Below are 11319 nucleotides of genomic sequence, written 5' to 3'. Positions count from 1 at the left end.
GTCTGACTTGTTTTATGCTATAGAGTCTCTATCTAGTTTGCCTTTTCTATAATATTTATTGTATTTTTAGCAAGAAGATTGCTTTTCATTTAACAAGGGGCAAACTTTTTAAAAGGACTGTTTATTATGGCAATGGGGAAATCATTAAATGTGTCTTTTTCCCCAGGATGATAACTATCAACATATGCCTTTGAGTAACTTGTTAGAATTGTGTATAGGAAATCATTAAGACTTTTGCATTACTGCCATCTATTAGTCAATGTATTTATGCACTAAATCATAGTGGCCTGTTACACTTCTGCAAATCTTGAAACAATTGCTCAGTGCAATTGATTTTACCCTTGCCCAAGTTATTGTTAGGTGACAAACTGAGCAAAATTTTAAGATACCCAGAGGCAGGAGTTATTAGATACTTCTAGATCCTTGGTGCTTTAAAATTGGTCTTAGATAAATGCATAGTAAATTTTGTTGCTGGAGCACTGTTAGAGTAATCCAAGCAGCTTGTCTTGCATATTAATAAGAGATGTTATCAAGGGTATCCAAAGCGTCAAAAAACTTGACCTTTTTGCAGAAGTAGTGTTTGCAATCTATGTAGCTTTGCCTTTGGAAGCAAAAATGTTGCACCTGAAAGAACTGTTCTGAGGAGGCCATCGCTATAYAGAGGAATACATTGCTCTAATTTAACAAAGAATGTGTCAGGGATTTATCTCCTATCCCCAAACTGAAAGTTTGCCTCCAGGTCACTGTTTCAAATTCAGCTTTAGTCTAAAACTTAACCACTAAAAGCTGTTAGCATTAGTTTTGTGTGGATTGAGTTTTGTCTTTTTGGAGATCAAACAAATGAAACGGGTTGATAACTGTTAACCCATAAGTGCCAGTGACAACGGGAAGATGCCGATGGATTTTGAAGTTGGCAAGTCCTCATCAGTCAGTCCTGGCAGTTGCAGCTGGGAGAACAGAAATACGGCTGACATCAGCATCGAACTCCTCTTTAAGGTAGATGTGCTGAGCACTAGACTGTATGGGTTCACCAGCCTCAGTGTTTGCAAAGTGGTAGCATGGCAATTAAAGAGAATGCTTCATATAATTCTCTAGCTACAAATAGGAGGTATTTCAAAGCTTTTTCAGGCTTCTCTTGTCACATCAAAATTGTTCTTTTCTCCTGGTGGCCTTGACCTAGCCCAAAGCGGAGGTATCTAGCAAAAAGCTCTGAGGGCAGCAAGTAGATTGGGAAGGTAAGGGAAATCTGTTCTATAATGAATCCTTCCTCTCTTTTCCACCTTTCCCCTTACAAGAATCATGTTTTGTTTCTAAAACCAGCTTTATCTTCCCGCAAAACAGCAGCGGAGGAAAATGCAGCTGAAAATAAGTTTCTGCCCAATGCCAAAAGCATTCAAGCATGCTTAACTGTCTGCTGCTGGAAGAAATCAACTTTGCGCTCCTRCACTCGGAGATCCAGGCTTAAGAGTGACTCTGCCCTCCTCCAGCACAGTGGAAATACAGGTGCGCTGAAAGCCTTCCTCATCGCATGCACACTGCAGCAGAGAGGGAAACTGAGGCAGTCCAAGCCCTCATCTCTGGGGACAGGCAACGGAGGCCGTGCGACTTCCCTGCTTGGCGGAGAGAGGGTCAGCCTGCCTGCAGGCGCAGGGCTTCTGCAGGTAGGCCGTGGAGCCCGGGAGGGTGGTGTGTGGCAGGGCAGCCGTGGGGGGGGGGGAGGAGGAGGAGGAGGAGGAGGAGGCCCCAGCCCTGCCTCAGGGAAGGGGGGACCTCCACCTGCTAAAGGGGCTTGGGGTGGCTGGGCCTGAGCGGGGCTGGAAACATCCCACCTCCCTCAGCTCAGCAGCCGCTCTGAGGGTGGGACGCGTCTGGGGCAGCGCGTGGTGGCGGCTGAAGTCTCTTGGCAGCAAATCTGGGGAACCTTCTGCAGCCCCAGAAGTTGGATGCTTCAGTTTTTACCAACATGTTGTTTAGGAGGGTTGGAGGGGGAGTTGTTTGTGGGTTTTATTTTGTTTGTTTTTTGCCAACTGATGTGTCCAAACGTTATGAAATGCGGATTCACAGCCCAGAGATGAAGGGTGTGTGCGTGGGTATTCTTATTCTCCTCCCCCCCGAGCCTGATAAGCCCTTGCTATCAGATAGAGCTCTCTCACAACCTGGGCAAAGTTGAAAGGTTCCAGTTTGAGCCCTCCCACGGGAAAGCAGCTGCGCAAGGAAACCCTGGGCGCTCCAGGCTGGCGGGGGGGCAGAGCTGCAGTCCCGTCTCGGACGCTGCTGCTGGTGTCCAGGGAGGGGTTCTGCGCTCGAGGGGGCCGTGGCAGGTTTGCGTTAGCAAGCCAGGGTGGCAGCCCGCTTCACCGGCAAGCACAGAGGAGTGTGGTTTTGCCTTTGGCAGCTGGTCTTGCACACAGCTCTGCGTAGTGGTGTGGCTGTTGTCCAGGACAGTGGGTCTAGCCTCTGGGTCCTTCTGCATGCTGCAGTGCAACCCGGCACTGAAAATGCAATTCTTCCTCCCAGAAGAAGGCATTCTTGCATGCAGCTCAGTGGTTAGTGATTGCCCTTTGTCTGGATAAAGCTTAAATTTAGCATTCTTTTCCTCTGAAAGCTAATCTTTTAAGGCTAATATTCTGTGTGCTGGATTGTATGTTAGGGCACGTGATGATTTTATTAACAATTGAAAAGTGAGGAATGACAGATGACTTTTCCGGTAAGATCGCTGACTGTTGGCACAGTGAACCCATAATTTCTGACCTTTGGCTTTCTTGACAGCTGATTGATGAAATGGCTGCAGGAGCTTGAAGCAAAGCCTGAGATTGCTAAATCTTCATGCTGCCCCTGTTCAGCCTGGGGGAAAGACTGCATGTCCTCCTCTTCTGTGCAAAGGTTTTGTGTTCTTTGGGGTGTTCACCTCATAAACCACCAGACAGTGTTGGCAGGGAGAGTCTTTCTGCAGAGCAGCAAAGGTAAGCTGAACCTGGCAAACTGAGCAAAACGGGTGTCTGAATGGAGACGACATAGAATAAAATCACAAGAGAACAATGTGATAGGGAGCTAATATACCTGTGACTGTCCCTTTTTGGCCGAACTAAGGGACAGTGCATTGCTTTGCTGTCATCTTTGTCTTGGAGGCAGTGCGTGGCAGAACCTGGAGTGCTGTGCTGGGGGCTCTGTGTGTGTGTGCGCATGCCAAGGGACACGTCCTTGAGAGATGGAAGAAAGGCAACCCTTGTTTCTAGGGTTTATGCTAGGTTTTGTTCTCAGTCCTAGTAAGAATAAGAAGCTATAAAAAGGTACTTGCCAATGTGGGAAGTACACCTTCATTATTGCCACCTTGGTTATTTTCCTTCAACCTTGTCACCCTCTGCCTGCGTGCGTTTCAGAGTTCAAAGCTATTCAGTGGTACAGGAAAATGAATAGGGAGAGTTTTGTTCAGTTTGTTACGGCCTTACTGTGCCTGGCACACTTGTACATCTGGGCTTTCAAAGCCGTCTGTTTCTGATAAATCTGCTGTTTGTATTTTACAGTGAAGGAAGGGAGCTGAATGTCAATAAGAGCCTTAGGGATTGAAGTCATCTTTCAGTAAGACAGATGCAGGAGGGAAGCAGCTGGGCAAACTTCTGCCACACTGATGCTTCCTTTTTGCCATAGGACTCATGATGGGAGAGACTGTTCTCCACACAACGTTGCTAATCTTACCCGTACATGGGAGAGGAGAAAATGGGGCAATCGATACCTATCTCAGCTGAACTTGTCTCTTGTGTGTGTGTGGAAGGCATTGCCCCGGCTCATCACGTGAGGCCTGCGATAATGTCTCCTATGCTGCACTGGCATGAAACAAGACTTCAGACGGCATCCCAGTGAAACATGTCTCAGTGAGACCTTTCCAAACTCCGTCTATTCCCCCAGCTCCGTGCCACTGGGAGGATAAAGAGTATGCTGTGAAACACAAGCTCATTCTAAAATGGTGAAAGGAGTTCCCTATTTTGAGAGAGAAATGAGGAATGTAAAGCAAAAATGTGGGGACAGACTAAACAGTGGTCCTAGTGAAACTGCATGCATATCATCTTTTGCAAGAAGTGTTAGTGTAGAAAACACACAGGGAACTGCTGTAGAACTTACAGTCACTTTTTTTTTATTCCAATATATACAAGGTATTTTAAAGCACCCATGGACCTCTTTGGAAATTAGGCTAGCTATGCTTTAGAGAGTACTGGTATGCTAAAAACAAATGAAAAGAGTTCCGATGCTGCAGTGAGTAAAACATGGGCATACCTTGAATAAAAACATCCCTTTCCAATTGAATGGAATAGAAACAGGGAACAAGAAAATAGGGAAAAACAAAATAAATGCCTTCTACTAGATGGCTCTTCCTTAGGAAGAACTAACTGAAGTTACGTTTTTTGCGTCACCGTTTTTTTCATCAGGCAGTGGTTTCTGTTCATGGACAATGGATACCAAGAACGATGAATACAGAAGAAAGCTGCCTTTTATTCCAGGCCAGCAGGATGAGCTTCTGGCATTATACTCTTCAGTTCACAGTGAAGATGAAGCTGTCTGTGGCTTTTCTTSTCCGAGGTGCAGTGAGCCTAATCCCAAGGATGAACCCAACTGTGCATCGATAGAAGATGACTCCTCACCTTTCCCCATGAGAATCTTGGAGCACCACCCCAGCGTTATCAGCCTCACAGAGGATTATGTGTGGCACAGCGGCGATGTCATGAACGAGAACAAACTTTTTGTCAGTAATGAAGTGTTGGTCTTTAATGAACTTTTGCAGCCAAAACATAGGCATCTGCTTGAGCCGGGTGAAAAAGATCCAAGGTGGCAGCTTGAGTCGCACAAGGCAGACCTGAGGAGAGACTGCTATAGCCTGGGCAGGGAGGAAGCAGAAGTTAAGTTATCCGTCTCCTGGAGGAACAGAGCTACAGCCTGGCTGCCTGGTAAGTTCATCTATCTTTATGGCATGTTTGCAGCTAGAACCAAGGCGTTCCAGAGGGGCTGGTGAGTGTGGGTGCCTCTTATCTGTGCCCTCCAAAAGTTTGAAAGGCTCACCTGAGATGTTCGGTTGCTCCTGAAACTTGGGCACTCCTGGCAGACTTTTGAGCGTCTTTGTCTTCTCCATATCCTTAACGCCTGTTTCAGGCCGGTGAAGGTGTGCAGTTCAAATCCAGTATATGGAGTTGCTCCATCCTTTAATAGTCTGTCTTAAGCCCTGCAGGATTTCTACCAAAACAGGAATTAGCTTCCTGCTCACCGTGTGGAGGTGGTGAGAGGGGAGCAGAGGTGTATCAAGGGACTGCGGGCAAAATGTGCCCCTCAAGTAGCTCTGTGAACTATGGATTTAAGAAAGGCCGGCTTCCTACACATCCGTGTGCCTGGCTTTGCCTAAAGCTTTTCCTGTGGCTGTAGGACCAGCAAACCCTGGGGCRGACTCTGTGGCTTGTAACATTTGTGCTCGTGCTGCAGCATTTCTGTCTGTTGGGGTCCTGATGAGGTCTCTGTCCCCCTTCAAATCCCTGTTCACAATAAACTCTCATAAGCGTAACTGTTGTTTGCTTGAARGTGGTTGATGGGCCCCAAAGCTCTTAAAGCCACACACACGTGCGTGTGCGCTTTGTTTCCGTAGCTGTTTTCCAAGCTAAAAACAGCTGCTGTGAGGATGCTGCATAGAAAGGGTCAAGGCCTCTGGGAAGGGAGCTCGCAACCCAGCCATTACTGGGTTCGGTTGTATTCCAGACTGGGTGTTTTGGTTTGCTTTCTGGGTATGAAAAAACCACTTTTTTGTTTCTCTTGTAACGGAAACTACGATGAAGTTGTTGGACTCTGCCGATTTTTAGGACTGTTCTCTCGCTGCTGAGCCAGCCGCTCTGCTCGAGGGCTGCGCAGCTTTTCTTCTCAGCCTGGCCCTTGTTTCACCCTTGCTCCTTCGTAGCTTTGCTGTCAGGCAGCAGCGTGTCTTCCTCTGATGTGGTTGTGTTAAGAGGTGTCTGCTCGTGAGCCGAGTCAGTTGGTTATAGCAGTGGTCAGGGAATTGGTTATTGCTTCACCCCCCCCTTGTGTATGGCCAGGAGTTAGTTTTCACTGGTTTTCCGACAGAGACTGTGTCTTTCTCTTCCCTGTGTTTAGGTCCACTGCAGTGGGCATCCRGGAACCAGCATGGCACTTGATCTTTCTGTCTGTGCAGATATGGTGGACTTCAGATGAACCAGCCTTAGATGGGCTAAACAACTTGTGGAAAAGTAATTTCTGAAACCAAGTTGAGCTCTCTAGCACCTGGCACTTTTTCCTGCCATTAAAATAAGTATGTGTATATGCTCTGCTCCATTCTTTGCTCAAGCAAGTCGGGTGCTGCCAGGGAAAACTTACAGGGATAAAGAGGGTTTAAACTAATAGATCTTTAGAGCTGCTGCTTCTTTTTCTTGCCCAGAACAAATTGCTTATCAGTGTTCACACCTTCTCATTTCACAGAGGAGAAAATTAATAGTAATAGCTATCTGTCAGAGGATTTAATGAGACTTCAGAAGTGACCTGAGAGCCCCTGTCAAAGAACACCGTACTGTTAAGGGAGCGATGCTGGTGGGGGGTAGCAGCGCGGGCCCTGGCGCTAGCACTGCATGCCGTCAGTCTTCGTGTTAGAACCGCGCTGCATTCAGCCTCAGAGCAGCTTTCTGACAGAGCCAGGAGAAACCAGAGGCATTTAGCTGTTGAGAGGTTGCTTGCCATGGATTCTTACTAGTAATGTATCTAGYAATTCCTCCTCCTCCACCTGCTAGCGGGAGTCAGACCGGTGCCTTGCATGGTTCCTGCAGTCCCTGCAAGCCGCTTAAGCTTTAAATATACAGATTGCTGTAACCTTTCTGGTTGCATTTGCTGGCTCAAAGCTTGTAGGCTGTGCTCAGAGCATACGGATTGTGCTTAAATTGTCACCTAGTGCTCTGGCTGTATCATGCTTAGTCCCAGCAGGCTCTGATGTATCCAGATTGCGTAGAAACCCATCTGCGTTCTCCCCACGAAGCCCCAAATGCATGGACCAAGCTAAGAAGCATGTGTCCTTTCCTGTCCCGTGAGAAGCTTGGCTAAGAAGCCAGGAACATGTGTCCTCTTCTCCCCCAAGAGTATTCTGGAGCTTGTCCATGCCTGTGTGTATGTTTGCGTCTTCATGATGGATGATAGCTGAACTTGGGGGTGAACATGGGCTCAGGCCCGTGTGTGATTGGCAATGTAATACAATAACTGACTTTCCAGACTCCAGGCTAGAAAAGCGTGCAGAGCATTCCCGTTCCTGCTGCTCATTGCTATGGCAGCCAGTTCAGTTGAGAGATCCAGTACGGGCAGCTTACCGTGACTGAAGTGGCTGCAAAAGGCTGATAAGAATCCAGGATCTCCTTGATCCGATTCACCTGCAGCGCATCAGCCTCTCCTCCCGCGGCCTCTCCCATGGCGGGTGGCTCTTTGAAGCTCTGTTGCACYTTTGAGGAGGGAGTGTGGAATGAGGAGGCTGGGTCTCCCTAAACAAGCATTTTCTTGTTATCCTAAGGTACATATTTAACTGCCTTGCTTACAGAAGCCAACTTCTCTCCCCGCCCCCCCTTCCCGTGTGGAAATTTATCAGCTCGCTGAATATTTTATTTTCTCTGTTCCACCAAGGCACTGGGCTTTCATCTCGGGCTGCAGAGCATTGCTGTCAGTGCATGAATCAACATATCTCTAGGCTGAAGAAATATCTCTGGTAGGGAATACACACAGTCTGTGGGGAACTCTGAGCTTCGAACCTGTAGTTCTCGGATACTCGGTTTTCACACTCGCTAGGTGACCATGCTTTTGGTACTAGTGCTGTAGAAGACTCTTTGCAGGGAGATCTTACTAGGCTTCCGTTTTATCGGTGAGCGTTTCCTCAGTGTGGTGCAGGTGAGTGCTTTCATAATGCTTGTTTCACTCACGCGAGTCCGGACTGAGCGGTGGGGAACAGGTATGTTTCAAGCTGAATTTTGGAGGACTGCAGGGTGGTTGTTTTCCCCGGGTTTGCTTTTTTTTTTTTTTTTTTTCCCCTGACCTCTTGCTTGGCTGTGCTCTTTGCCTCAAAGGCTGCAGCAGCATCTTAAAAGCTTTGCCTGCAGGCACTTGGATCCGATGCCTTTTCCCTGTATTTGTTGATCTGACCTGTTGCAAGGGAAAGACCTCAGGGTGGTGCCCTTTTGCCACGGGCAAGCTGGCTGTGAAATGCCTGCTTTGAGGATCCCAGAACTTCCGCTGTGGCGAGGGGCCTGGTCCAAAGGAGAGCTTTTGAAAGGGTTTGGCTCTGGGGAGGCTGGTGCTGATGGAGCTGTTGCGGAGCAAAGCCGTTACCAGCCAAGAACAGGCACGGGCAGTGCAGACCGACTTGCGTCGGGACGAGAATGGTGATGAGGAGACTGTGCCAGGTGCTTGGTTAGGTGAATCRGGAGGGGGAAGGAGCTGAGAGAGCGGAGGTATGCAGGAGGTGCACCTCCGCAGGAGGTGCATGCGGGCAGAGTGGGAGGAAAGCGGCTACGCGGGCCCACCGCAGAGCGCACCCAGGAAGGTGCTATTGCTTTGGTAAGACGCTTCAGCCGCTGCTGGCGTCGTCGCTTCCTGTTTAGTGCTTCTCTCGCTTGGCCCCGGCTCGTCTCCTCAGCTTCTTTATGGACTTCTGAGCCTTTGTGTTACTGCTGGTGAAAATGTGATGTGAAGGCTGGGCCACTCTGGCAAGCACCGTGGTGGTTCCTTGGTGCTGCTGCCACCAGAGAGGATGGCGGTGGGGATGGGACTAGATGGGGTGAGAGGGCGGCGGGAGGCCGGAGGCTTCCCTTACGGCTCTCCGGGCAGAAACGGCTCCGTGCTGGCGTGCTGCCGCCACGCGGTGCTCGGCGCGGCCTTGCGGAAAGGCGGCTGTCACCTGTGGGTGCTGTCCTTTCGGGACAGCCTCCCGGCAGTGGTGCCAGGCGCTCTCCTCTGTCATGTGGCGGGGTGCTTACTTCTTCCGTGCAACCCAAGAGATGAAGAATCCTTTTCTTGGTATTATGCTCTATATTTGACTTCCTCCCGGATGCCACTTCTGCCTGAAGGTGTCTGTCTAAAGGAAAGAGGAGGATGTTACTAATCTCTGTTTCTCTCGCAATAACTGATGTCACCCAGTGCAAGGCAAAAATCTGTAATCTCATCAGTTTCTATAAGAAAAAGGCAGAAACTAAATTTCAGAGCTCAGCAAGAACTGCTGGATTTCACTTGATTTGTGTTTTCTGGTTCTTTTCAAGTCTTACTCTGGCATGTTGCATTGCTGTCTCAGGATCATAAACAGATGTTGCAATTATTTATACCATGCACTTATTTAAAACCTCCCTTTCCCTGTAATTCAGTCTTTCTTTAAAGAAACAAACAAATGCATCTGCGAGCTGGGCTGTGGTTGCTGCCTCTTTCTTTCGCAGGGCTTCTGAATTCTTTACAGCAGCAGCGACAGAAGCCCGAAACAATGCAGACTTGCAATCGGCGCTGTAACCAGTGTGGTCTGGCACCCTGCCCTCAGCGCGGAAGATTCCTGGGGAAAAAAGGCACTGTGACAGGAACAGGAACCAGACGGGAGCGCTAAGATGGAGCAGAAGTTCGCTCAGTCCTAGCAGATGGTTCACACTTAACTGCCTCGAGGCATCTTTATAATTAGAAAAGGAAAGGTGCTTTTGTTCTGATGTTGTGTTCTAAGAGACTTGTAACCCAAACCTTCACAGTCAGGTTCGGCTGTTTCCAAGCCGGTGGGTCTGAATCTGGGAAACAAGCTCATGTTGCTGTTCCTCTTCGTGTAAATGTCATTGGAATCCTTTCCCTGGCTGAGCAGAAGGGCAAATAACAAATGCAGAACTGCACAGCTCAGCACTTCTCCCTGTTTGAAGCTGTGTCGCTGTTTGAGTCTTTAAATAGTCAGAATAGAAATTCTGCTCTTTAAATCCGTGATTCTTTTGCTTTCCCTCTTCTGGTTCTTGATTTATTTTTGACTGGGGAGCCAGGGCACACAGATCCAGCTCGGCGCTTGCACGCGGCGTTGGGGAGTTGCCGCTCCGCTAGCAGCGCGGGTCCAAGGGCAGCCCGTTCTCATCAGGGCGAGCCTGGCAGCCGGGGCGGCAGGGGGGCCGGGGGAAGAAAAGAATTTGCTCTTCAATAATAATGCTTTTGTGTGTGTGCGAGAGAGTGTTTGCATAAAGTGTTTTCTGAAGTTTCCTTTGAGTTTTTCTGGCACTTCCAAAGGGGTTAGCAGCAGCGCGAGTGGCTCCCATCCAGCCCTGGAAGTACCTCCTGTGGCCTGTGCCGTTGTGCCGGTGGACACGGGCCCGTCGCTTGCTGCCCTGCTCTTTCCCCTCGCTGGGAAGTGTCTGTCCTCACCAGTGCCGCTGACGGCCCTAAGAAGGGGCATCTTTGTGGCAGCGATTCTGACTGAAACGGTGCCAGGAGAAACTCTGCCAGATGTTGGTTTGTTTTAAATGTCTTCCGTGATGCCTCTGAACGGGAGGAGCAAAGAGCAGAGGCCCYGGGAGCCTCCTGTTCCTGCCCCCTGCCTTTACTGCCTGCTCTGCCCTTGCAGGCCTTGGCTGCCTCTGTCCTGGGCCTCTCTYGGCACCCGTGAATCTCGCCCTGGATGTGCGGCCGCTCGCCTTCCCGCAGCGTCCTCGCTAGCCAGGGCACAGCGCAAGGCGGCGCAGGGTCCGGCCAGCCGCGCCTGAGCTGGCGCCTGCCGAGCCGCGGAGGTCGGCTCTCCCTCCTCCTCGCCTCCAAGCCCCAGCGTGGCTTCCTAGCTGTTCCCTCAAGCTGCACGAAAGCACGGAGCTGCTGCCATCTGCCACGGTGCCTGCAAGGTCAGCCCCGCTCCGGCCCGGTAAAGCTGGCGTGGGGACAACCTGGAGACGTTCCCCGGAGTGCCGGCCTCCGAGCTGTGTTCCTTGGCACTGCGGCGAGGAGGCTCGTTTGGTCAGACAGCGCGCTGGGCACGGCACTCGGCTCGTGGTGACGGTCCTCCAGAGCCCGCGGAGCGCTGGAGYGCGAAGGCAGAGGCTGGCGAGCCGGGCTGACCGCAGGCCGGCTTGGGGAAGCCCCTGGGCTCCGTCCCCCCGGCGCCTCCTTGTGCTCTGGACTCCGGGGATGCGCACGCAAAGGCTTGGGGCTGCCAGGGTGTTTCCCTCTGGCTCTGCCCAYGTGAGAGCAGCGGTGCTGTTCCCCGGGAGCAGCCCCTGCAAGCCACGCGCCCATGTCTCGCACCCACGGCGTGTCCCAGCGCGGGCTGTGGAAGGCTTTCTGCGCAGGCAGTCCAGCTCGGAA

The 11319-nt window shown here is 50.3% G+C and overlaps 1 protein-coding gene across 5 annotated transcripts in view; it reads left to right on the top strand.

Annotated features, from left to right (window-relative positions):
* Positions 1-783: 783 nt before the first annotated feature.
* The window catches only part of STARD8 (StAR related lipid transfer domain containing 8), a 112477-nt gene continuing 101941 nt past the window's right edge, over positions 784-11319 (top strand). For 2 of the 5 annotated variants that reach the window (XM_026066159.1, XM_026066156.1), the window contains exons 1-3: positions 1171-1661; positions 2770-2963; positions 3649-4940. In XM_026066159.1, the coding sequence (XP_025921944.1) occupies positions 4448-4940 (493 nt within the window). In that variant the 5' untranslated portion in view covers positions 1171-1661; positions 2770-2963; positions 3649-4447. Of the gene's footprint in view, positions 997-1170; positions 1662-2769; positions 2964-3648; positions 4941-11319 lie in introns of those variants that run through there. The other 3 variants (XM_026066157.1, XM_026066158.1, XM_026066161.1) reach the window with 3 other exon arrangements.

The sequence above is a fragment of the Apteryx rowi genome, unplaced genomic scaffold (assembly GCF_003343035.1).
Source record: "Apteryx rowi isolate R43461 unplaced genomic scaffold, aptRow1 scaffold_24, whole genome shotgun sequence".
NCBI classification, from domain to species: Eukaryota; Metazoa; Chordata; class Aves; order Apterygiformes; family Apterygidae; genus Apteryx; species Apteryx rowi.
The sequence above is the reverse complement of the archived record's forward strand: the minus strand, read 5'-3'. Positions and strand labels throughout refer to the sequence as shown.